We start from the raw sequence: 24,370 nt of genomic DNA on the forward strand, positions 1-24,370 counted from the left end.
CCGCGCGGTTGGGTACATATACGGCTACATTGCTAGAGGACTGTAAACGAGACACGAAGAAAGAAAGAAAAATGCAATCATCCATAGCGACCAAGCCTAGTGTGAGCACCTGTCTATCGGTCCGAGGGAGGGCCTTGCCTCCGGTCTCTGCCTTCCCCTGCTTCTCGGCTTGAAGTTACTCCCATGTGTGTACCGGGGGGATCTCCGTACCTCCCTCGAGACGAAGAACCGAGCATGTGAAGTCCCGTGGGAGGCGCCGACATACTTTCCATGGCAACATCCGAGGAAGTCGACGTTGTCGGGCGTTGTTCCGTCGCTGACGTGTGTCGCAAAGAAGAACCACTGGGCCTTTCCAACCTCCTCGTGCTAGGGCGCAGACGCCCGCCCAGTAATCTGAGCGTCTGCGCGCGCCAGTTTTTTGACTGGGACTCTGGGCTGTAGGGCGAAGTAATTGAAGCAAGTGAAAGGGGCGATTGCTTCGTTTGCGTCGGAGACTTGGCGTCAGAGGGCCGTCGGATATGACCTGGGCCACTGCTTCCTGAAGCCGTTTGTGTGGCTGACGCGGGTGGATGTGGAGCACTGTCAGGGACAAGATGCGGCGAAGTTGTGGGGTAGTAATGAGGTTGAGGCGTAGCTTCAGCGTGGTACGAGGACGACGATGGGCCGCTTGGTGGGTAGAGGACTTGACTGGAGGGGCCAGGTTGGTAAGAGACGAGATTTTCCGCAGGTGGTCCCGGTACGCCTGATGGCATCGAGTACAGCGGTGCGCTGAGGGCGCCGGCTGGTGAAGCAGGTAAAAATCGGAGAACCGCAGCTTCTAAACTTTCCAATTTCCTCTTAAGTTGATCATATTCTGCTCTACTCTGTTCCTTCAGCGCGTCATACTCCTGACGTGTGACATATTTATCCCTGAACAGACGTTAGGGTAATAGAAACGAGGAGCCGTCTGAAAACATACACTGGCTCCAAGGTACGCCATTGACACTTTGACTGTTCACCGCGCCGCACGCAAGGGCCACAGGGTTGCGCTCTGCAGCATGGTATGAGACAACACATTGTGCGATAATGCTACAGACGCCGAACCTATCACATTTGATTTTTCTACGCTTGCACTCTTTCATACGGACATGTTATTAACCAGGATTAGCAATGAAACACGGGACAGTGAAGTAGAACAAGTTATCGTCGTGTGTTGTCAGGAGTGGCTTGGAATTTATATAAAATCTGAGAACGTACCATTGCAACTGAGTGCTTGTCTCCGTCTCTTTTTCTTGACGGGTCCCTGGGATTCCGCCTCACCCTCCGCCTCAGATTCCGGGGGCTCAGAGCGAGGGTGTACACTTCGAGAAGGAATTGGAGGACCAAAGTGGGCTTCCGTTGGGGGAGGACCAGAGTAAGAAGACGATGGTGGATAAGCATACGCCGGATGTCCCCGTGTTGGCAGGGGAGGTTGCATCCCGGAGGGCGGGAGATAGGGGTGAAGCTGGCGGATAGGTGGTAGAGATGGCTGTTGGTACTGGGACGGCGGCGCTGGAATGGTTCGTGCACGGGGATCGGGAGAGGGCATCAACTGTGGCTGAATACGAGGAGGGTTCCGAGGAAGATTTGGCAGGTTCCTATCCGCATCCATTAGGGAGGATGAATCGTCGGCACGGACAGGACGAAGCCAGGGCGGAACAAAACGGTAGGGCGATGTGAGTGCGGACTCCGATGGCAATCGTTGATTTAAAGGTATCGAAAGATGAGATTTGGAGACTGTAGCGTGGCTGTCCAGCTATAAATGGGAGCGGGTATGTAGACCTGCGAGGAGCTTAATAAAACTCGGGATGATACAGTCATCCTTGACCCGTTCGGCTCTTCTACATCCACCCGGCGTTACCACCACAAATTAAAATGATGCCAGGACGCCCTCACGCTCGCGATCAGTAGAGGGCTTGGCGCACTACTGGCGATTGTTTAGTGTTGGTGAATTTGGGATCGAGATAGATACCCCACACATGAAAGAATGGGTGAATGTTCCCCCTTAAGATTGTACCTGTATGAGCCATTCCTTGTCAGCAACATACTGGTTCTGGAATTTCAACACACGGAAAAAATAAAAGCAGAAGCTGCTTTTTTGGAGCGCAGTTGCTGTGCGAGTAATGACGAATTTTAGTTCCGTAATTTGAGAAAATGGTAGTGGTTTGGCTTTTGAATTTGGTTCATTCAATCGTCCGTCTATCTCCGGTTTTGTGACGCCGCCCTTCAATCGGTTTCAACATTTTTACTACCGGTTTCAAATCGCTGGCGCCGTCTTCATAAAAGCATCACTGCAATCTCACAGGTACGCCGTAACAATTTTTTTCTCCTCCCAGAGTCCACGATAGCGACTATAATATCCGTACGTCCGCTATAGCCGGATGCGGTACGACATCCCGCGTGCTGTTGGATCTCTGGAACCTACTTACTGCACTTGTACTGCCCGCCACAGGGCACGACATAGCTCTTTGCTGTGCCCTCGTGTCTTATCAGTTTTCCACATCTGGGTCGCTTGTTTGCCTTGCGGTTCGCCACCCTTTCCTAGTGCTGACACATGACACGTCCTTGCCCAGCGAAGTGCGTTGAACATGAGGTGATCACCTCCTTGATCAGATTCCAACATGGAACCACAATTTCCTAACTTGAATCTTTTTCCAGTGGCTTTCCACTCATTTGTGTCTCTATCTGGCAGTTGCTGAAAGTTTCTTCGAGTAATGTCCGACTAGTATTCGTGCTGGTTTTCCCTTTTCTGCGATCGTGCAGGCCATCGTACTCGCGGAATTAGTTTATTCTATCCGCTGCAGTGCTGGTAATCAACTGCCTCTGTCTAGCCCTGACTCTCTGCCTTCACCCGACGGATGCTCGCATGGACCTCATTTTCACCAGCCAGTTGCCCGGCTGTTCCCCTGGTTGCTATCTCTCCCGAACACCAGAGGAACGAAAATGTCCTATGAAAAGAGAATACCCGAGCAAACGTGGATACCCATGTGAAATCTGATGGTTGCGAGGGTGAGAACTGCTCAGTTTCTGCTTGGGGCGGCCGGTAGGATGCATCATAATCAGATGTCTCAACCGCACGTCCGCAAAAGCCTATCACGTTAGACGAAGCACCGACGACGACGACCGCTAACTCCTGCTCTCCTCGATCCGTAATCTCCGTCACTCATGCACCCGGCGCGAGATCAAAGGCAGCAGATCGTACCGTGCGTTGGCTCCCCGCATGTCAGTGCCCCTGGAGCTGCTCTCAAGTTTTTCTCCATATATCCAGGTCTTACTTTGGTACGAAAACGAAAGAAGTGGAACGTGCGACGTTTTTCGCACCGGCCCATCCGGGATCACATCTGCTGTGTTGTATGAACCTACTCTGCCGTATCTTCTTTCAATGAGCACTGATGTAGCTTCGCGATTGGGGCCTCTGGATTACGAATTGTTCCGCGTCATGGTCGACCCTGCATCGGAGGAACTTCCGTGGTTCTATCACCGCGAGTAGGAGATCCGATGTGGCGCTCCAAGTTGACGCGACCTCTCGGATTTTTCCCTCTGCCCCTGAATCATATTACTCCGACGAGGTACATCCATTTTGGTATGTCCGAATATACTATACGTGAAACGTGATGGGCGCAACGGCTTGTCATACAATACTAGGATGACGGTCCAGCATGCACCAACAGGTTCGAGCGCCGGACACTGTATCCTACTTCATGCGTGATTGCAGTTCCAGCAGAGCACTACCCGATGCTATACACCAAAGCCTATACCTCAACATACTAGTTGATTCAATTCACACGCGCTTCAGGGTGATACGGCTGATCTACCATATCTGCTGCTATCTTCATATATCGTGGTTGCCTTGCGTTTCGACTCAATCAACCTTAACAGGCGTGTATAGGTGCGTGATGAACCTTAAATCAACTTCAGTCACGGACCGGTATATCCCAAAGTTCACGTCATTATTCATCAAAACGTCGCGCGAAATTTCAGCCCGCACAACTTCGTTTCGACCAGTAGGTCATCGCATGAGGGAATGTGTTAGTGCAACAATCCATTACATGGCTTCTCGGAGCATGAACGCATGGGCTATAGATTCTTCAACGCAGTTCCTTTGCTTAGTAGGAGCAAATCTTTTGGCCTATCCTTAAAACGTGGGACGGGTCAATATCAGTATGCGGAGCATTCGACTTTGCGGGTGACCATGGTGTACTTGGATGAACCTTTTCCATGACGACCCTGCGTTCGGGATCGGGAATGGTGTTCACAGTGACGCCATCTACAATAAAAAAACATCCGCAGGACCGAACTACATACCGAAGAGAGGCGTACGTAGTCACTTCGGAACAAGGATAGCCGTTCCGAAATAGCTTGATCCACCCCACGGCCTTCCGGCTCTACGAAAAGTCAGCAGGGAGCATGAAGCAACTCCACTCATACTTCGTAATACAGGTGGCTTGGTTACCATTTGTTGCTCGCCCATATTCGCCGCTGTATTGACCTTTTACAGTCTTTATCTGATCCACGAGGCAGTTTAGCACTGCCGTGTTGATGGCGACTCCTCGGGAATTAGATAATGAAGCCTCGCAGCACGACGATGTGCTAGACGGCAGAATGAAAGTGAGTACATACCTGCAACCACTCTTGCATTCGGCACAACAGGTGGAGATTTGACCTTGGCCTTATCCCCGTTCGATCCTACGGCGTGCGTTCCGTGTAAATCGACGCTATGGAAGAATAGTGATCGGTAAATTAATCGCTACCCTCTTCCATATCGTGCTCACGCGTCTCGAGGGTCGGCAGTTGGTTTTTTTGAAATTGAGGCGACTAGCGACCTGCATTTTCATGACGCAATACGAGTCACTAGCATCGGAACATGCATCAGGGAATGGACTGTAAGAATTTTTGCTACTTTTCATTGGAATAACACCAGCCAATGTGTGAATATATGTGGGTGGGGCTGGTGGGTAGATAATTTATCCGTTTGCGAATACCTGACAAACACTTTAAGATACCTCTGCCACACGGCAACCTCGAATGAGGGTACATCAGCCGCCAACGCAGTCCCTCCTACTTATCGCTCGAGCCACCAGTGATTGGAGAGGTTCGAGGTACTGTGATCCAGGCAAAGATGGGGCCAACGTGGTTCTGCCATCTTCCACGCAATTTCCACAGCTACGTGTCGGTCGTAGATCCCCCAGAAGAGGTGGGCGGACTTGAGACAAGTGGTAGTGGAGAATTGCGCGTGTCGATAACGGCGCTTTCATCCACAAGGTTAATGCCGGGTTTATTACTCTTGATCGATCCAGACTGTCGAAGACATTTTTCTCAAAATGAATGCTGAGTAAACGATTGAATGGTGGGCTAATGAGGTGTGGTGAAACTGCGCGTTGCTTGCGCTCTCCGGAAATGGCATCCAATGGGCGATAGTAACGGGTCATTTCAAGTGAGAAGCAAACCTTGGATACATGATTGTACCTGGTCCCTCGACCCTCATACCTCCCCGTGCCAAGGAGATTAGGCATCCAGTACCCGGTGAATGGGATCACAGTACCACGAGAGGTTTCCCAAACTACTGTATTGCGATACACTGCTCCTGTGTCTAGAAAGAGGAACAGAGTCGCATGTTTTCGGATCTCACGCCAATAAACCCCCAGAGAATGTTATTGAATTCGGCATTCTAGCAACACCGGTGGGATTGCGGCAAGGTCACACTTCTCCGCCATTGTCCACACATTCATATCCTGTGAACTCGATTGGCCGAATATACACGCCGGGCGGCTTATAATAATGAATACAGCCGGTCGGCTAGGTTTCGCAAAGAGGAAGAAAAAAAAAAAAACAAAGAACAGGATGTCGGGAATAGGCTATGTCGCAGACGCTAAGCCTTCCGAGAACTGTTGGGGCGATGAAGGCGGAAGCGGTTACACAAAAAAAAAAAGAACGGTGTCTCCCGGGCCAGGGGTGACCAGTGCGTGTGTGTTTCTCGTGAATCATCGGACCGTGCCCCTCTGTGATCATGCTATTCGCGCGCGAGGAAATGGTAAGAGCACAACACCTGGAAATAGTTCAGGGCCCCAGTGGAGCGGCTGGGCTGTACACCAGGGTGTGGGTGTTGCTGTATTACACCCAAACAACTGACTTCCGCATAGGCCGGGGGAAACCTAAAACACGTCAGACTCGCACAACACACGGTCCGCGGAATGGCACACGCATGTGCCGCGTGATTCATGAAGGCTTTTTGTCTTTGACCAAGATCTCTGCTCCAGACAATTGAATCTTTCATGCTTTGGGCGAACATCCAGCAACGCCCATTGAAAGTTTGCGTGACGTAAACATAGAAACCTGTACTTCATCAAAGCCTGAACAAGCCAAGTACTGAATCTTGAATTGACAGTTCATAGAAGGATGGCCTACTCCGATGGTGACAAGATATGCGCAGCAAGGACTGCAGGCACATTAGGGACTTTTTATCTCTCTTTTTTTTAAAAGGAAGTTTCAGGCCAACAGGAAACGCAAAAACCACTGTTCCAAAAGCTGATTAACCGCTCATCAGTGGGGTAGTATACGTTGAGTAAACGGCATGCCCAGCTCCTGTGTTCCCTCTACTCGATCAAACGGTGAAACGTGTGGAGTTCAGACGTCCGCCCGAAAAATTGCGGGACGTCTGCTACCTACGACCGAGATCGACTGTGAAGAAAAATAGTAAACCGAACACGTAGAGCTTTTATACTACGACCACGTGACCTGTCACACGACCAAACAAACAAACTCAGACCATATATAAACGGCGCCTACCCAGAACTTTTTTTTCTCATCGAAAGTTAATCACCTGGCGGGTTGATATTTGGGTTTCTCCTCGTTTCTATCTCCGGGAGAATCTTGAACCTATGCAGCTCAGGGAGAGTAACATCTTTCACCAAGATCGCCCCGGCAAGTGTATAGGTCGGTAGCGACCCGTTTGGAAGAGAAACTTCGTTAACATTAGTTTCACTATTGTACTTCTAGTCCAGGCTACACGATTTACTGCACTGACATTCATCGATGTGTATAGATATTCACAGTGAAAGTGTGCCCGTTGCGCCTGAATTTCCGGTGTGATGTACATCATAAGGTATTGTGGCACTTCGCTGAAGTTTTTGCCCAGGCCATAGTTGTCGGACGACAACTGGGAATGGACTTGATGTTGACCAGTTTCTTCATGCGTCGTGTCGGAATGTACTGCCCAGTTGGTCAGGCATACGTATAACATACTACAGGGCAAGTTGGAAACCAGATATGCATGTTTGTCTCAACTAAAGGCGGACCTGGTGAGTGGTGTGGACCGGCCTCATCTCTTTAGATTGCAAGCTGGTGAACGATCACTACCCCCAGACTCGAAGATGTCATACACGCAAGGTAATACATCAATGCTTGTTAACGAAAAGAGCTGCTATACACATCCCGGATCCAATGCACATGCTAGTAACAAACACCCTCTCACTCCTCTGTCTGGCAATGTTGAGATCTGGCGATTTGATGTGCCCTGACTGCGAAGTTGGTAAGGTGGATTTCACCATCCGCGGTAGGGGAATGTACGTGCTGCATCCAAGTGGGTGCACCATAGCTATCATGCTGCCGTTGACGTTCACGTTGTCAAACGGGATGCCAATCTTCTCTATAGAGTAAATGGCTTGTGACGCAAATTCCTCGTCGACCTCGTAAAAATCGATGTCATCCTTGGAGCGACCAGCTTTTTTTGAGAACTTTTGGGAATTGCATATATGGGACCCATGCCCATGATCTGATGTGGAACACCAGCTACGCTAGCCGCGACGCACTTGCCAAGGGTCGGAAGTCCGAGCGGTTTGGCAGCAGATCTACGAGTTGATATGACAGCTGCTGCACCATCTGATACCTGCGAGGCATACCTAATGGGGATAAACACAACACGCGTTGGGGCCGTATCTTTGGCTTACTAGCATGTGTTGAACCATCTTCTTTGAATGAAGGTTTCACCTTCGCAAGACTCGCAGAAGTAACGCCGTCACGTATCCCGTCATCTGCCTCCACCACAATCTCTACCTGTTTTTCAGTCTTTGGGTCGAACATTTGAACCTGTAGACGGACGATCTTGTCCTTGGCTTTCCCAAACGTTTCCCGAGCTGTCATGGCTTCTGGAAGGACTGGGGGGCAAACTCGTCTTGCCTCTCTCACGAGACGTTGAAATCTGTGGCGACATTCTCCGAGGTGATACCCATGGGAATGAGACAGTCGTCAGCTTCCTTGTCGGTGAGAACAGCCTCTGACTAACTATCGTGTAGGGATCCACTGCACTATCCGAATGTCATGGACTCCACAACAGCCCCTGTAAGGGATGGGTTGCCGTGAGAGACAAATGTGTGCATGTTACTTACTAATTCCGATAGAAGTTTGGCCGATGATTTGGTCAGTGGCCTGGTTCGCATCGGCAAGGCCAGAGGAACGCTGCAGTTTTGAGCGGTGTAGCGTGGGGTACGCCCGAGTGCAACACCGCCAGCCTCCACCCGGGGGAAGGACGTTACCATCGGCGATTTCATCGATGAGAGCTGGACTCAGGTGAGTTCTGGTGTAGAGCTGCTTGCAGTACATTAGACAAGATCTCCTCAGGATACATGTCCTTGAAGCCACCCTTCCTGCTCTGCAATGGGATATATTAGCTAGTGCACATGCTTGGTTTCCAGTGCACGGGGCACTTTGGTTGGAGCGGAACGGACGGCAGCAACGATAACCACCTCGTTGTCGCCCTTGACGAGGATTCTTGCCTTTGCACCTGACGAGAGAGATACCATTGGTGAGTTGGTAACTTATATGGGGACATCCCACTAGCGGCTTGACTGGTCGTTCCAAAACATATGACTCTGAAAATGACCAGTGTTTACTACTCGAGTTGGTTGCAACAAGACATTGAATTCAGACCTGGAAAGATGACAAGAATGCAACCCGTTATTGCAAACGCCCATGGCAAAAGGGATAGTGGTTATGCTCCCGACGATTACATACCAAAAGCCCTCCGGGCGCTCCTGGACACTGCAAGTACAAACACGAGTAGAGAAGTAGTTTCACGAGAGATAACCCCGCGGCATGTTACAGGAGGCTATGTATATGGCTTAGGTAGTGTAAAGTTCAACGCTATGGAGAGGTGTTGTAGGTGACCGGGCGTGAACCGCCATCATCACTGACATCAACCACCAAATAACGTGCGCCGCTGTCCATGTCCATTTCGACCTGAGATCGCTGCAAGTCGCTCGTCATGATTCAAGTAGAGGCGTGAAATGAACCCCAATACACGGCCACCTAAGAGCAATGATTCCCAATCTAGTTGGCCCGGCTCTTTCGGTCCGGCAAAAACTCGGGGAACAAAACAACTTTCAGACCTGGACCAGGATGCGTCCAGGAATAAACAACACCCGAGTGTAACTTGCCTAAGGAATGAAATGGCCAAGCACATTCCGGTCGTTTTAACGAGACCAACCATGGTAGGTGTCGGCGCTCTTATGTGAGCTGCTTTGCAAGCAGAGAGCGTCCACAGATTGGGGCGCATGCTGTGCGGAACAGACACTTGCCAGACAAATGCTGGCACATGACCCTCATGCTCCAATTCTTCTGAGACCGCACAGTGTAACTCACCGGTGAGTACTTTCCCGGTCTCAGACAATAATTATACTAGGAAGCTGTGTGGTTTAGTGCCAGTTTCATGTACTCGTACTGCAATTGATGCAGCTGAGTAAGTCGTACCGCAGGTATCACCCCGGATTTGGGTTAGCGTTACCCCTTCGAGATGCATACTGGTCCGGCAGCCAACAACGGTTTCCATTGAACGGTCCTCACTGTGAGGGTATTGCCGCAGTCGCTTCTTCGATCTAACTGGGGTGGTTTAAAACAGACCCATGCGAGGGAAACCTCAGACCCGAAATCCAAGGCTCTTCCACACTTCTACTCATGACAAGTTCACAGAGTGTTCAGCCTCACATGCACCCGGCTCATAATGCTGATGCCAATATGCATCCCGAAGTCGAAAGGGCGAACGAAGATTTCTTCAATGATCCCACTACTGAACACTTGTTCTACACCTCTGAGGCTCAAGAGACGGCCAGGCTTGCAACTGCCGCGATGCTCAAAGCGGTTCCGTTTGACAAACTGAAGACAGTGGTCATGGATTTTGCATGTGGTGTTGGTGCGCTATCTCTGACAGCGAACCCGTCGGCTCCCATCTGACATCCGTCCCACCATCCGTACAGGTCTCATATCTCAGGGCTTGGCATCCAATGCAAAGTCCATCATTGGCGTGGATATCAGTCAGCGTATGGTAGATATTTATAACAACGATGCAAAGGAACAGAATTTGTTTCCCAACGAGAGGAAAGCCGTGCGGGTGGATAGGTTGGTTGAGAATGAAATACAATTAGAGGGAATGTCATTTGATGTGATTGTGGTGAGTCGATTTCAATTTCTCTAGCCCTGGTTACACACTATTTGGCATCCAGTGCGCTTCATCCTACCACCATTTCCCGTCAATCGTAGATGTGACGAAGGTGCTTGCATCCTATCTCAAGTCAGGAGGTTCTCTACTCGTTGTGGACATGGTCAAGGGCGAATACCCTGTGCTACAAACCTATCACCAGGTTGCACACAAAGGTGGTTTTGACGCAGAGGACATGCGTATGGCGTTTGAAGCTGCAGGGCTTCATAATTTCTCTTTCGCGGAAGCGGCGACGATTGAATTCGCTGGCCATCCAGTAACCATGTTTCTTGCCAGTGGAGAGAGGTGAAATGAAAAGTGATAGAAACATATACTATCATGCTTCCTTCCCACCTAACTATGTACCTCGTTGTGCAGCCTTCCACAGAAACATGGTTGTTACACTGAGTACCATCCTCGTGAGAGGTTACCACAACTGTGGTGATGAAACTCCTTGAGGGCATGTCTACATACGTATTGTTGTATTCGGCATGCATCACCTCATCACTGCAGATTATGCGACCCAGGTATTGCTGGTGGTGCATCAACAGTGCATGTTTTCATTTCTATGTGGCAGCGAAAGGTAACCATTCATATGTGGCACACTTCTCATCTTCTTGCCACTGCATCGTGCATATCATCTCGGCTCATTCAATCAAAGTGGACAGCCACAGAAATCCATCCACATCATTGCCCGTTACGTGACACAATGCAGACAACTGATACGCATGGCGACTGCGGTACTAACTGTCTGGTTCTGATCCAGGCTGTTGCCTTGATGGGGCTCGACCGAAAGAATGCGTGGAAGGACTTGACCACTGGAGTTAATGCGGACTCGCGCTGCTCTGAAGGTTTTTGAGTGCGTAATTTTACAATCAGCCATTACGTCGCTGTGGGGTTATTAACTTTGCGAGATAATGGTCCGCTCTATCGATATCATTTGCGGAGGCAGAGCGAGGTTAGAATCTGATAACACAACAGTCAACCTTCCCAGATACCAGCCGTTCTTCTGCGTGTAGACACGGCATCTACCCCCGCAGTGTCCAACAAATCCTATGATTCGGTACTATCAGGAATCGTGACGATGGATAACTCCCAACACCGTGCAGTCCAACTTTGACGGACGTCCCTCTCAACACACAACAAGATATTCTTCTTAACGTTGGACGACATTCTCATTTCTTGGTGAATTTGTTGAAGATGGACACTTGGTACTGTGGCAAGCGCAAGGGCGTACCAAACGTTACTTGCATAGTACGCGAAACCTTCCTTTTATTCCAACATTTAAGAGACCTCAGCTAGCGATTCATAGGTATCGGGCGACCCGTACAATCACGACTCAGGCGACGAAGCGCGGGAGTTAACAGGCCAATCGCAAGCACATTCCCAGACTGGTGAGTAGCGATGAAGATAAATATCACAACGTGACCCCCCAGCATGCCAGCATGGCCTTGATTACCCCTCCCTGATACAAACGTGTACGTTCATCACAGAGACCCTTCACGTTTTGAGATTGATGTCGAATCTTCGTCTACGTTCATGGCCTCTTCTCCCGAGGTGTTTCAGGATGTTCTGAGATGATTCGCATCAGGCTTACACTGGAAAGTGAAATCAATCCCTTGTTAAAAGAGGACTTATCCTTATCAGCGGATAGGCATTGAACTCCAGAATCTCCTGTTTACTCCTTGCAGGCTACTTCAAGTCGGGTAGGAACAGTCATCTGATTCTCTGACAATGATGCAGAGAAGCATCTTGGAAGTCGTGGATGCGCATAGTACCCTAACAGCATGCACCTGCCGTGTCAAGAAATACACAGATGTACTGGCAGTCAATAAGGTTAGTGTTCATTTGTCTGTTTGCATGATCCTTTTTAATCTTCTTATCCGAGGGTTTTATTCAGTTTTCAGAGAGGTCGTGAAAAGGCAAAAGGGTGAAATCAATTGGGATCTGACAGCACTTACCCTGACTCCTGTGGCTCATGGGGCGCCCCGTTTTCCGGTGGCTAATAACTATCCTTTTCCTCAGGTGTTTTCTGGTCCAGGCCTCTACCGTTGCGGCGTCATAATGTCCTTCCCGTGGACACAAGACTCAGTGGGTCGGATGCAATTGACCCGAATGTTGATGAACTCTCAGTGACACCTAAGCTGTGTGCGATTGGGAGCTGTGAACGAAATTGCAGATCCCGTGGTGTGTAAGTTGAGTCCTCATGCTCAAGCGAACCTTCACATCATTGATATACGAAATTACTGGTAGAAGTTATTCTTTCCGCCATGAGGTGTGAAGAAGTGTTTTGCGGGTTATGGTGTCAAACTTGAAATTGTCGCTGCCAAGGACGTAGCCAAGGTCAGTTCTATTATGATAGCATGTAACCCTCAGGATCTGGCTTGAAAGCATGCAGGAAAGAGCTTTTGATGAAATCGTCAAGGGCGTCCATGCTATCGCACAATTTCGTCTGCTGTGTATATGCCGGGGGTCAGCCTTGAAATACAACCCTTTTGTCTGGTTGCTGAATCCCATCGTCAGATATGGTAGGGCCCGCCGTGAAAGGAACCACAGGAATTCTGTGGCCCATGCTTCAGTTCGGGTAGATTGTGGAGTCGCCGTATCGAACAGCGGGTACTAAACGTTGAACCATACTCGCAGTGAATCTATCAAGCGCATTGTGTATACATCTTCGGCGATAGCCATGCGGGGCGAAGTGAACAGATCAACCATTTTCACTGAGGAAGACCGGAATTTTTAGGCAGTCAATCTGTTAGAGGAGCAAGGCGAGGATACGCTTGACGTTACAAAATACCGTGCGTCCAAGACACTGGTGGAGCAAGGTTCGGAACTCATACACCCCTGTTTCATCGCTCTTGATCTCAGGTGCCTGGTCATTCGTCAAAGAACACTAGCATGGGATTAGCTGGGATTTGACAGCATTGAACCCAACCTATGTACGGTTTGTTTGGCGTGAGTCGTTGTGAGTTGCTAATTGCCACCCGTGGCTTAGGTGTTTGGAGTATTGTATCCTGATTGCTCGAGAAATAATGCGGTCTGACTTCTAGAGCGTAACAGCCAGCTATCCACGAGGTCACGGATCCTACCTCACTCAATTTCTCTGCGCGATTGTTCTAGGACCGCGTTGTGGATTCTACGAAGTCCGACGAGGTGGCGAAGCAGCCTATTATCAACACGCGTCTCACTTGGGTTGATCTTCGAGATTTAGTCGAAGGTCACCGACGAGCCCTCGAGATACAAGAAGCAGGAGCTGAACGGATTATCAACAGTGCAAGGTCTGTTTCTTTCTGTGGTTATTTTGAAGCGGTCCTTGGAGATGGCAAGACTTCGGTACGTACTGCCACGTCCACCTTTGTAGAAAACACTCGCACTAACATATCCAAAGTCGATGCAGCGAATTTACTTGATCCACCCTCGCGATTGTCAAAACCATCCAGGCGCAGTTCCACAGCACCCATCCACGTATGATCCCGACAATGCAAAATCCCAAGATGCCCTTCATCAGAGAGACAGGGAATGACGGAATCGCGGTCACGACCAGTCAGTGACGGGTTTAAACAGGTTTAAACCATTTTTTTGCTTCCTGATGTTGGCATGAAATATCGTTCAATGGCGAGAATGATCAGAGACACGTTTACAGATCACGAAGCTCGTGATTGGTAAAATACTAGTTAGTAGCCACTGAACTCCAGAATTTCTTGTCTACTGCCTGCGGGTCACTCCAGGTCAGGTTGGAAGGACCATCCGGAGAAGTACCTTGAAACCCGTAATGTGCAGAATGGCCCCTAAGTAGCAGACTGCACCTGTCGTGTAAGGAGATACACAGACGCCCTGGCAGAACCGTTTGCATGGTCCTTTTTAACCTTCTGGACTAAGGGTTTCGTTCAATTGCGTCGGAGGTCGTGAAGGGCCACGAAAGCGGGGCCAATTGGGGCCCGACAGCGCTTACCGCGACTTCCGTGACTCCTTGGGCGCCGCGTTGTCCGGTGGCTAGTGGCTACGTACTCTTCTCCTCAGGTGTTATCCAGTCCCACCCTTGTGCAATGTGGATGTAAGACTCAGCGGATCGGATGCAGTTGACCTGCATGCTGCTCCTAACGTGGATGATTGGGGAGAGTCATGAGCGAGATTACAGTCGCTTCCCGTAACGTGGAACTTAAGCCCTCAAGTTCAAGCGGACCTTCCACATCGTTCGTATGCGAATTCAATGGCACAAGTTGCAGTCTTTTCATCATGAGATGATCAACAATAATGGAATTTTCAATAAAACTGGAGGAGTGTCACGTGGATCAACGCACGTGAACAGAACTCCTGATGCGTGAATTTCCGCACAGCCTGTCTATCAACCCGAAGCTGGCGGCAGCGATAGTGCGCTAAAAAGGCTATACCGGAAGCTGATAGATTGGCCAGGTATAAAGACATGCCCCAGCTACACAGTAGCTACATCCCAAACTTGACCTGCCTTGAGTTATGCCTGCTATCCAACCTCCGAGCAAGGTGCTTGTGTCGGGCGCGAATGGGTACATAGCAATGTGGGTCATTCGTGACCTTCTAGAGCACGGTTATTCCATCAGAGGGACTGTTCGATCCACAAAGAAAGGTGAATATGTAAAGAAGTATTTTGCGGGTTATGGCGTCAAACTCGAAATTGTCGTTGTCGAGGACATAACCAAGGTCAGTTTCGTCACAACAGCATGTGACCCTTATCAGATTTGAAAGCATGCAGGAAGGAGCATTTGACGAAGCCGTCAAAGGCGTCGATGCTATCGCACACATTGCTTCTCCCGTGTATATGCCTGGAGGTCAGCCTTGAGATACAACCCTTTTTCCCGGTTGCTGAATCCCTTCGTCAGATATGGTAGAACCCGCCTTGAAAGGAACCACAGGAATTCTGCGGAGTGCGCTTCAGTTCGGGTAGGTCGTTGAGTCGCCATAGCAAACAGTGAATGCTAAACGTTGAGCCACACTCACAGTCAATCTATCAAGCGCATAGTGTATACATCTTCGGCGGCAGCCATACCAGGCGAAATGAACCGGCCAACCGTATTTACCGAGGAAGACTGGAATTTTCAGGTAGTTGATCTGTTAAAGGAGCAAGGTGAAAATGCGTCCGACGTTACAAAATACCGTGCGTCCAAAACGCTGGCGGAACAAGGTTAGAACTCGTACACTCCGATATGTTAGTCTTGTTTACGTCTCGTCGCTCTCGCATTCAGGTGCCTGGTCATTCGTCAAAGAACACCAGCACGAGATCAGCTGGGATATGACAGCATTGAACCCAACTTATGTGCGGTTTATTTGGCATGAGTCATTCTGAGTTGCTAATGACCACTCGTGATTTAGGTGTTTGGGGTATTGTATCTTGACTTCCCGAGAAATAACGCAACCTGACTGTCTAAAACGTAACAGCCGTCTATCCACGAGGTGACGGACCCTACCTCACTCAATTTCTCCGCGAAGTTGTTCTACGACCGCGTTGCGGATTCCACAAAGTCCGACGAGGTGGAGGAGCAGCTCCTTATCAACACCTTTTTCACTTGGGTCGACGTTCGAGATTTGGCCGTGGCACACCGACGAGCCCTTGAGGTACAAGAAGCAGGAGCTGAACGGATTATCATCAGTGCAGGTCTGTTTCTCTCTGTGGTCATTCTAAAGCTAGAGCCTACTGACAACACGTCAAGGTCCTTGGAGGTGGCAAGACTTCAGTACGTTCCGCCACGTCTACTTTGGTAGAAAACCTTTGCGTTGACGTATCCAAAGTGGACACGGCAAATCTACTTGACCCACCCCCGCACTTGTCAAAGCCGTTACCGAAGGGCCACCCAGGCACCGTTTCGCAGCATGCATGCATGTATGATTTCGACAATACGAAGTCCCAACGTATCCTCGGCATGAAATATCGTTCGATGGTGGAAATGACCACGGACACGTTTGCGGATTACGAAGCTCGCGGTTGGTAGAAACTTCAGTTTGCAGTATATGATACACACCCACAAAGTCAGCTCAATCCTCTCTCAACCCATAGCATGCAGCGGGTGATTATGGAATTTCCACAAGCGGGCCACGACCACTTCTTGTTTGTGCGTTGCGTTACAGTCTGGGCGGTGAGAAGTAGATAACCACCTGGTGACCTTCCTGTTACATAGCAGCGATTGCTTGGCGCGAAAGATTCTTGGAAGAAGACGAAGTTAGCCATGGGGCAACACAAGAGTCGGTGGGCAGTCGCCGAGCCGGCTAATTTTGTAGACTATAGAGCCGTTGGCAATTTGAACTCCAAAGTTTTGCGACGTAGCAGGACCCTGCGAATCTTCAGGCTACGCAGGTTCTAAGAACCGGCAATATGCTACTATATGCGCTCTTTATGCCAAAATGTTCAAGATCGAGCGTTCTGAAGGGGCTATTGATGGGAATGAGTAAAGAGATGGAATATCCTATTATGATGCCGACTCACCAACAAATCCCCCTGCACCGACAGTCGTCGATTCATCTCTGGGAGTTGGAGGTAGTAAAAGCGTCGCTCACTGTCAGGTGGCAAGTGGGTCTTCGGTAACAGTTGAGCGCTTGGGCTTAGAAGTAAAGTTGTATTAACGGTCGTCAAGGCCAAAGTGAACCACATGCACACGAATCTTTCATTCCCGCCATGGATGTCAAAGAAGCTTGGAGGTGCGAAGTTAGTAGCGCTCATAGTATCTTCGAAAAATTTCCCAGAGGGCGTCGCAGGAAGCAAACGCGAATCACCGACATACGGTAATCGCCGGGATTGAATACTAAGTGTTCTCCCGCCGCCACAACGACGGCTGTAGGTCCTTACTGTAAACAACGGAAGAAAATTCTGAGGACCTGGTAGGTCAGAACGATAACCACCAGTGTTTATTCCGTTCCCCGTATTTCTGGGTGAGTGATGCACCGAATGAAAACCCTATGGAACGTCGGACAAGACCTGGAGGAAATATTTATCCCGCACGGACAAGTACTTGGGCAAAAATTGCCTAAACACCTTTGCACCACATGGATTGAAACTTGGGCGGTCGTAAGATTGAACGCGCCGATCCTTCGACGGAGTACGAGTAAAGTGGACAAGAACCGTCCAAGTAATGCGAACACATCATCTTTTAGGTTCGTCGCAATGGTCACGCATGAAGACTCGGAAGCGCACTCTGTTCTCGGAGGGTTGAGTTGTGTCGGCGAACAGGGCAAAACTTATGTCGTAACAAACCCGCGATACTTCTCCGGACCTCCTGGCGAGGAACTGAAAGATAATACCCATTGCCAAGCACTAACGCTGCCGGGCCAGAAGACGTGTCTCCAGGTTCGAAGGCGAGCAGACGGATGTCGATAAGCTCCCCTGGAATGCACCGTAGAGATAATATCCAGCTCATCGGCTCTATGACGACGATTCGCAACTGGTCACCAATACCTTCTGTAAAACGGGGTGCTTTGAGAGTATACACTTGCCCGCGGGGTTCCTACGCTTCGGGGTGACTCGGCCCTGGCGACGATCGTCGCTGGGCAAAGCTTACCCAGCCTTCGAGGGGCGGCATCGGTTGTCAACCCTCGGTAGGGGTGTTGGTTATGCTGCTGCTAACTCGCCGACACGCGACACGCGACACGCGTTACCCCTGGCGTTTTTGCCTCAACGTCGAGCCGTCCGCGGGGCGTTTTGCATCTCCGTCTGTCGCGTCATTAATTTGCCACACCTTTGGGTCTTTGTCCATGTGCAACGAGAGGGTTGTCATTGCGATCCCTGTTATCAATGCACGGTAATCTTTCCCACATACAGCGTTGCACGAGGGCAGCTAATCGGGGACAGGTAGTTCATATGCTGAAGCCAACGGTAACTCAACAGGTGGCACTGGAAGAGTATAGGGTCAGCACATGCCACAACGCTGCTCGCATGCTGTGACACGTTGTGGAACGCATCATTACCATATCATCGGCAGGAACGATCATCTGTTCGATGTATCAGGAAGTTGACGCAGAACAATTGACGACTCAGCCTAGTATCTGATTGATCCACCAGGCCGCGGCGATAGGTCAACTGCAATCGCTCAGGAAAGCGGATGGCCGCATGAATTGTAAATTTGCATTGCACACACTGGTTAGTCTCCTACCGTCTGAGCCAAGCCTATGGGACAAACACCCACGTCCCACGGAGTGTGGGATACCCGTACCCATACAGTGCAATACCTATTGGATGGTATGGAAACTCGGGTAATTAGCAAACTCGGATTAATGCATGTGGCAGCGTACCTTGCGAATCTAAAACTCTCATTCAGGAGTCCGCGTTACCGTTTTCCCTGAAGCCATTTTGCAATTCCGACCAATGGGTCGGCCTACACATGTATAGATAATAACACACGAACTCGGTATCATTGTGAGCATGATACATTTCAATCACACCAAGCGAATTCGGTCATGAAACACATAGAACCCCTTCGCATGCTGTTAGATTCGAAATTTCCAGGGAAGGAATACGACTGGACTACCTTGCTGTATTGGGGCGTTGAGGAATCGGGGGAGGGGGGGGGGGTCGGATACGGTGACTCCGGACAGTGCGATGGCCAATTACAGCAGATAGATTGAAGAGCGTGGTCGTTATCAGCGTGGGCGAGGATGGCAAGTAGGCGTGTGAGAGACAGTATTGCCTCGAACAGAATTAATCCAAGTGGCTAGAACCGTGGCTCGTTGCATGGTATAGGGATTCCGTACCCTATACCAGTTGTCCGTCTAACGGACACAGCATGGCATGGCCGGAACAGAAACAGGCCACGATGTTTCGCACGTATCATGTCAGGAATAGCATGGGGGCTTCAGGGTTGTACGCTCTTAGACACCTCCGCGCATTGTCAGTCGGATTACTCCGATTATTTGATGGTGGCTTGCAATGACAGGCTCCAGCAGCAGCGTTTATCTTGTCGAAAAAAAGGTCAGGGGTTCATCTAGTGGATGTCGTTTGACCAGGTCAGAGTGCCAAGACCATGTAATAGCGCGAAGGCAACCTTGCGGCGTGCTAACTCGCCAGGAGATGATGTCTTTGGCATGTAGAACTCCGTTCGTTGGCGCACTGGAAATAAAATAAAATAAACTGCTCGTTTTACCTGCCAGAACGGGTGAACTTCGCAGCTAAACAAGACTCATACTCATCTGGGAAAATGAAACTAGGAAGGCCCACACTAGAAGTCAGTCCAAACCCACAGCCGCCAGCGCTCATTTCTCTTCTACGCAGGTGTGTGTTCTGGTTGCAGGCAGGAAATGAAATCGATATGACCCCAGTTGGTCAGATATGATACGGATATGTCAACCAACGAGGACGGAAGTAAAAATTCGTGGACTGTCCGAAAAGCCCCCACGGATCAGGAGACATGATCGATCCAAAGTCTTCACATCTATATTAGGAAATCTCCCCAACCCTTGACTTACGGAACCAATTTTTTTCGAGACTCTCTGGATAGAATCGAACGCAGAAGGTCGACGTATCTAGGTATGGTCATGGAAGGCGACAAACGGCGATGTTGGCACGGCGGTAGAAAAGTGCTATAGACCCGGGTCCACGTTGACTGCGCAGCCCGCGAACGACAGTCTAACCCCAAAAGAACATTGGAAGCAGGACGGCGACCTTATCACCTGATTCATCATGGCATCACTACCATCCCAGGGAACCCGTTCCTTCAAACCCTGTCACTGTATCAGTGTATATCGGTTTGACTGGCGTTAACGTTGGACGTGCGGGCGGCCGATAATATCAGCATCTGCCTTTTTTTCTCTTATCTGATCCACAGATCTTTGGCATGCTGTAAGTCTGTCTATGTATAATCTGGTATGTTCCGTTGACACCATTGGGGGGGGGGGTGCGCAGAACTGAGCGCAGAGCAGCTGACAATCAGTATGGCAGGTTGGAGCTATGCTAGTAACAAAAACACCACGATGGGTCGCACAATTAGCAAGTATGTCATCCGTTCGGAGTAGCTCCGTTTCCACTCTTTCCGAACACATCGATCGGTGCATGTTGGTCAAAGCAACGCTATTATGCCTTCTCTCGCTCGGGCCGCATGCGTAGGCTGTGGGTACGGGAAATGAATTGCAACATAGGAGTGTGCGCCCGTCCGCTGAGTCACGCAGCTCGCCAATTGTCTCCGCTATACAAGTATGGCACTAGATTTCATCTGCTGGGATAGGAGTCTGCCAAACAGTTATCTTTGCAGATCCCCGCATGGCCGACCGCAACTATATTATCCCGTCGAGCTTCCATTGCAGAGGATGGAAGAAAAATAGGCAATTACCAATCCTTCGAGCGCATGCTTCTGAAGCGCACGAGTGTGTAAGCTTCGTTTCCCCAGCCGGTAAGTTTCACAAAGCCTATCTGACCTTTCCAATCTGACGGAATACCCCCACGGCTGGTACTTGTTCATGAACTGCTGCGACAGGTGCTGTAATCGCTCGTCTATTGCAGGATAATGCATAACAATCACAATGGAGAGAGGGGCGCAGTGTGTAGTACCCGCACCAGTGCCGCGCGACGTTCCACGCACAACAAGCATCAAGCTATCCTACATTAGTTCAGCCTAGGCCCCCGACCCCTATTGTTCGCTCCGCAAAATAAACCTGCATTCGACATGGAGCGGTAGACAAAGAACATCGTTACGTTGGAGATACACGATCCATATGATTGCGTGCTGACTCATCAACTGGATTCACGTCCAGCGAGCTGTACGTACACCACGGAGACTACGGAAGTACGGAAGCAGATATGTAAACGTCTCCCGAATCGATCAAGCTGTCGGTGGTGTACCTTGGCATGCCTACAAGGTTCACCGGAATGAAGAGCGGTGGAGAGGGAAGATTTTCCCGTGACGCCAGTACCACTTCTACGGGTTCTAGTGGGTAACGGAACAGGCACATCGGTCATTGTAAACCCGGCAGCCCCTGATATGGCTGGACCTGCGTGGACCGACAATGTGGACGCTAGACGTGATGTATGGTCTTATTTATTCCGCCCATGTTTCGCCGATTTGTCCATTACAGACCTGAAGAACGGAAAACGCACCGCTGTCCTCCATTGCCTTAGGATGTGTTGGTCCTGCCCAGCTGATGCTGTTGGCCAGCCCAAGTTGATCCCATCTCGGCGAATATGTGTTACGCCAAGGCTTCAGGGCGCACAACTCGGCACCGTCCAGGTGGACGAGTTCCACTGCGCCCACAAAAGAGAGCAATAGGTAAAACCGTTATCATGCCGCTATACGTACAGGACGTACCCCGCATCAGACCGTGGGTATGGATCCATCAAATTATCCCATCAATATCTACTTGCCTATCATAATCTACGTACTGCGCACTAGTACTTGCAAGGATATGTGGCACCGCAGCGGCGTAGAAACCTGGTGCGGTGCTACAGCACGTATCAGATTGAGCCATCTGCACGAGCCCCTGTTACCACCAACCTTTCATGGATATATCAAAGGAAGGGATGGAAACATTCTATACCTGTATCAATTCTCCGTTGAGAAAGGTTCAGTCTTCCCAAGAGAAAGACAGAATAAATACGTCACATTGTAAATAGTCTAGTCGCTATAGGTTCATCGAGAACAGCACGTCATAGCAATACAGTACTTGTTTACTCCTTTAAGCACAGTACTATCGATCAGCAACGGGACAGCAGAAACACGAAGATTGCAAGAGAAAACATTTCTGGCGCGTACATAGCGTTACATGATAGGAACACCTCTCTTTCTTTCGTACGTACGTCTTATAATAATAATTCGGGGAGCGAACAGGCGACTTTTAGAGTCCTCTGAGCAGACGAGTGCAAACCAAGATTTGCCGATTGAGGGGAGTGATTTTTAATAGGTATCTCCCCGCGAGAGTGACACGAGTGCAAGGACCAGCAAAGCACCCAGGGATCGATTCTTGGCGAGGAAACCGCGTAAACGAGTCGAGCACAAGAAAGAAGAAAGAAGAAAAAAAGAAGAAGACCAAGCCGTATCCAACCCACGTAAACACGGCGGGACAAACAAATGAAAAAGGCACCAGATGGAAAGCGCCAGGGGGAAAGCGTCGGTTCTCGGCCTCCGGCCATTTAGTAACCAAGGTTTCTCCCACGAAGCACCTGTCTACAGGGATATATTGATGGTATCATCGCTTTCGGAACCAAAGCGCATGATATGGGCCAGGTTAGCCAGCCCAGCCCCAACCAAACCGATGACGCGCACACGATGCTCACGCAACGGCCTCATGGACGCTAGAAGACCGCATATCCACGTGATGTTGCATGCGCGCGGGTGACCGTGGGCGCAACGGTAATAAGTGGTCGTGACCGTGACCATGAGCATGTCCGTTGCGGTGGTCTGAGGACGGCGGCGGGTACGACGACGACATCGAGACCGCCGACGTACGCGGAGTGGGTGCATCAATCCAAGACTGGATCTCCGGGAGCTGGTTGGAATGATGCGGCTTCCGTGAGTCGGGGATGGAAGTTAGGGGCGCAATCGATGGATGACTGTAATGGTAGGGTGGCAGGGTGACATGAGTCGAGATTGGCGGAAGCTGGGTGGATTGGGGGGGTGACTTTGGACGGGGCATCGTAGTTGTGGCAAGAGGTCCCCTGCGATGCGGGAATTGGTCGGGTCTGGGCCGGCCATGTGTGCGCTCGAAGAGACCACATTTATTGCAAAGCTGGGAGCATATATGCGTTAGAGTGGGGCTGCATATAGTCAGTGAAAAAGAGTACGAACCACTTTGCCAGGACTGAGATTCGACCGCCTCCATGTGGAGGTGTCGGTCGTGCAGCAGTTGAAGCAGCGCCTGCGGACTCTGTCGCTAAGCTTTGTGGCAGCATCGTCAGTATGGACGATGGAATAATTGTTTTGGCCCGGCAGAGGGTATGAAAGGGAGCCTGCGTCCCGTGTGCCCAGGCTGCCATGTGAGAGGGCGGAAGTATAGGGGGAGGGGGTATGGTATGCATGGGTATTATCATGGGAATACCTGTGGTCTGGGTGCGTGCGCGGGGCATAAGAATAACTGTGGGACGACCGTTCGGAGTCACGGACAGGATCGTGTGGGTAGGGTCTCGACTGGCGAGCGGAGTGGTCCTGGGAGTAGTACGGATCCGAGTAGCTGGAGTGGGAGTCGAGGGGCCGGATGGTCGGGGAGCGGCGGGGCACAGGGGAGGACACGGAGGAGCGGTCGACGGAAGAGACGGACAGGGAGGGGGAGTGGGTGAGGGTGGCAATAGGCGGGGGGGTCGGCCGGCGGTAGGAGTGGTCGTACGAGTAGTCGTACTCGCGCCTGTGGCTAAGGGTTGTTGTAGTGAGTGCTGGGGGGGCCCTTGACCGGTCAGCTGGGACATACGAGGACATGGTGGAGGGTGAGGAGGAGTCTATGCGGTGGGGCATATGCAGGCAGGCAGGGACGGGGAGACGCGAGTGATAATATATCAACGAGACTGGAGGCTGATAATGAATCAACAGATCAAAAGACGGCGCTACATCGAAGCAAACAAAGGACGAACAGTTTAGCTGATCAGAGAGGGATCAGGAAGCTCGTCTCAGATCCAGTGTCTATTTGGCTTTCCAGTCCTCGTATGGCACTCCGATACACCAAACCCACACTCACCACCACAATCAACGAGGCAGTGGCCAACACCGTTTGGGGCGATATCAAAGAGTTATGGACCGCAACTCTGGGAGGACAGGCTGACGAGACGGGACGAGGCTTAATATTGCATTATGACGCGGTATTTGAGCATTTGCCAGTAACCGGATTTGCCCTTTTTTGTGGTGCCTGCTAAATATGTGGTCCAGCGGGGGAGAAGGTCCGAGTGGGTGTCAATGGCACCGCAAGGCACACCCAACTAATCCACTTCCCCTCGGCGTAAACAGCGTCGCC

General features: G+C 50.4%; 7 protein-coding genes across 7 annotated transcripts; 4 read left to right on the forward strand and 3 right to left on the reverse strand.

Moving 5' to 3' along the window:
- Window positions 1-52: 52 nt before the first annotated feature.
- On the reverse strand, window positions 53-2,063 carry F5J12DRAFT_566614 (uncharacterized protein). The gene is made up of 5 exons (XM_051740090.1): window positions 1,996-2,063; window positions 1,237-1,942; window positions 1,084-1,114; window positions 959-1,030; window positions 53-909 (listed from the first exon to the last, which is right to left on the reverse strand). The coding sequence occupies exons 2-5, from the start codon at window positions 1,628-1,630 to the stop codon at window positions 114-116; spliced, it is 1,293 nt and encodes a 430-aa protein (XP_051601426.1). The 5' UTR covers window positions 1,631-1,942; window positions 1,996-2,063; the 3' UTR covers window positions 53-113.
- Window positions 2,064-6,834: 4,771 nt separating this feature from the next.
- On the reverse strand, window positions 6,835-9,279 carry F5J12DRAFT_781807 (uncharacterized protein; the record flags this gene model as incomplete). The annotated part of the gene is made up of 9 exons (XM_051742622.1): window positions 6,835-6,894; window positions 7,043-7,227; window positions 7,490-7,789; window positions 7,827-7,916; window positions 7,965-8,171; window positions 8,403-8,601; window positions 8,694-8,797; window positions 9,028-9,121; window positions 9,208-9,279. The coding sequence occupies 9 exons, from the start codon at window positions 9,277-9,279 to the stop codon at window positions 6,835-6,837; spliced, it is 1,311 nt and encodes a 436-aa protein (XP_051601427.1).
- Window positions 9,280-10,026: 747 nt separating this feature from the next.
- Window positions 10,027-10,796, forward strand: F5J12DRAFT_718630 (S-adenosyl-L-methionine-dependent methyltransferase; the record flags this gene model as incomplete). Its single annotated transcript, XM_051741121.1, has 3 exons — window positions 10,027-10,201; window positions 10,266-10,459; window positions 10,512-10,796. 3 exons carry the CDS (start codon window positions 10,027-10,029, stop codon window positions 10,794-10,796), a joined length of 654 nt encoding a protein of 217 aa, XP_051601428.1.
- Window positions 10,797-10,979: 183 nt separating this feature from the next.
- F5J12DRAFT_821873 (uncharacterized protein) lies at window positions 10,980-11,474 on the forward strand. Its single transcript, XM_051745333.1, has 2 exons — window positions 10,980-11,345; window positions 11,401-11,474. The coding sequence occupies exon 1, from the start codon at window positions 11,055-11,057 to the stop codon at window positions 11,343-11,345; it is 291 nt and encodes a 96-aa protein (XP_051601429.1). The 5' UTR covers window positions 10,980-11,054; the 3' UTR covers window positions 11,401-11,474.
- A 666-nt stretch (window positions 11,475-12,140) lies between these two features.
- F5J12DRAFT_821886 (uncharacterized protein) lies at window positions 12,141-13,151 on the forward strand. Its single transcript, XM_051745334.1, has 5 exons — window positions 12,141-12,322; window positions 12,387-12,544; window positions 12,573-12,677; window positions 12,740-12,829; window positions 13,010-13,151. Exons 2-4 carry the CDS (start codon window positions 12,465-12,467, stop codon window positions 12,765-12,767), a joined length of 213 nt encoding a protein of 70 aa, XP_051601430.1. The 5' UTR covers window positions 12,141-12,322; window positions 12,387-12,464; the 3' UTR covers window positions 12,768-12,829; window positions 13,010-13,151.
- Window positions 13,152-14,852: 1,701 nt separating this feature from the next.
- Window positions 14,853-16,810, forward strand: F5J12DRAFT_566961 (uncharacterized protein). Its single transcript, XM_051740092.1, has 9 exons — window positions 14,853-15,163; window positions 15,216-15,291; window positions 15,343-15,403; window positions 15,463-15,644; window positions 15,706-15,776; window positions 15,833-15,841; window positions 15,899-16,115; window positions 16,171-16,194; window positions 16,250-16,810. The coding sequence occupies exons 1-9, from the start codon at window positions 14,960-14,962 to the stop codon at window positions 16,447-16,449; spliced, it is 1,044 nt and encodes a 347-aa protein (XP_051601431.1). The 5' UTR covers window positions 14,853-14,959; the 3' UTR covers window positions 16,450-16,810.
- Window positions 16,811-22,702: 5,892 nt separating this feature from the next.
- F5J12DRAFT_718797 (uncharacterized protein) lies at window positions 22,703-23,841 on the reverse strand (the record flags this gene model as incomplete). The annotated part of the gene is made up of 2 exons (XM_051741128.1): window positions 22,703-23,158; window positions 23,218-23,841. 2 exons carry the CDS (start codon window positions 23,839-23,841, stop codon window positions 22,703-22,705), a joined length of 1,080 nt encoding a protein of 359 aa, XP_051601432.1.
- Window positions 23,842-24,370: the final 529 nt, after the last annotated feature.

Source organism: Pisolithus orientalis (genome assembly GCF_024613125.1).
Source record: "Pisolithus orientalis strain OTSU chromosome Unknown F5J12scaffold_9, whole genome shotgun sequence".
NCBI lineage: Eukaryota > Fungi > Basidiomycota > Agaricomycetes > Boletales > Pisolithaceae > Pisolithus > Pisolithus orientalis.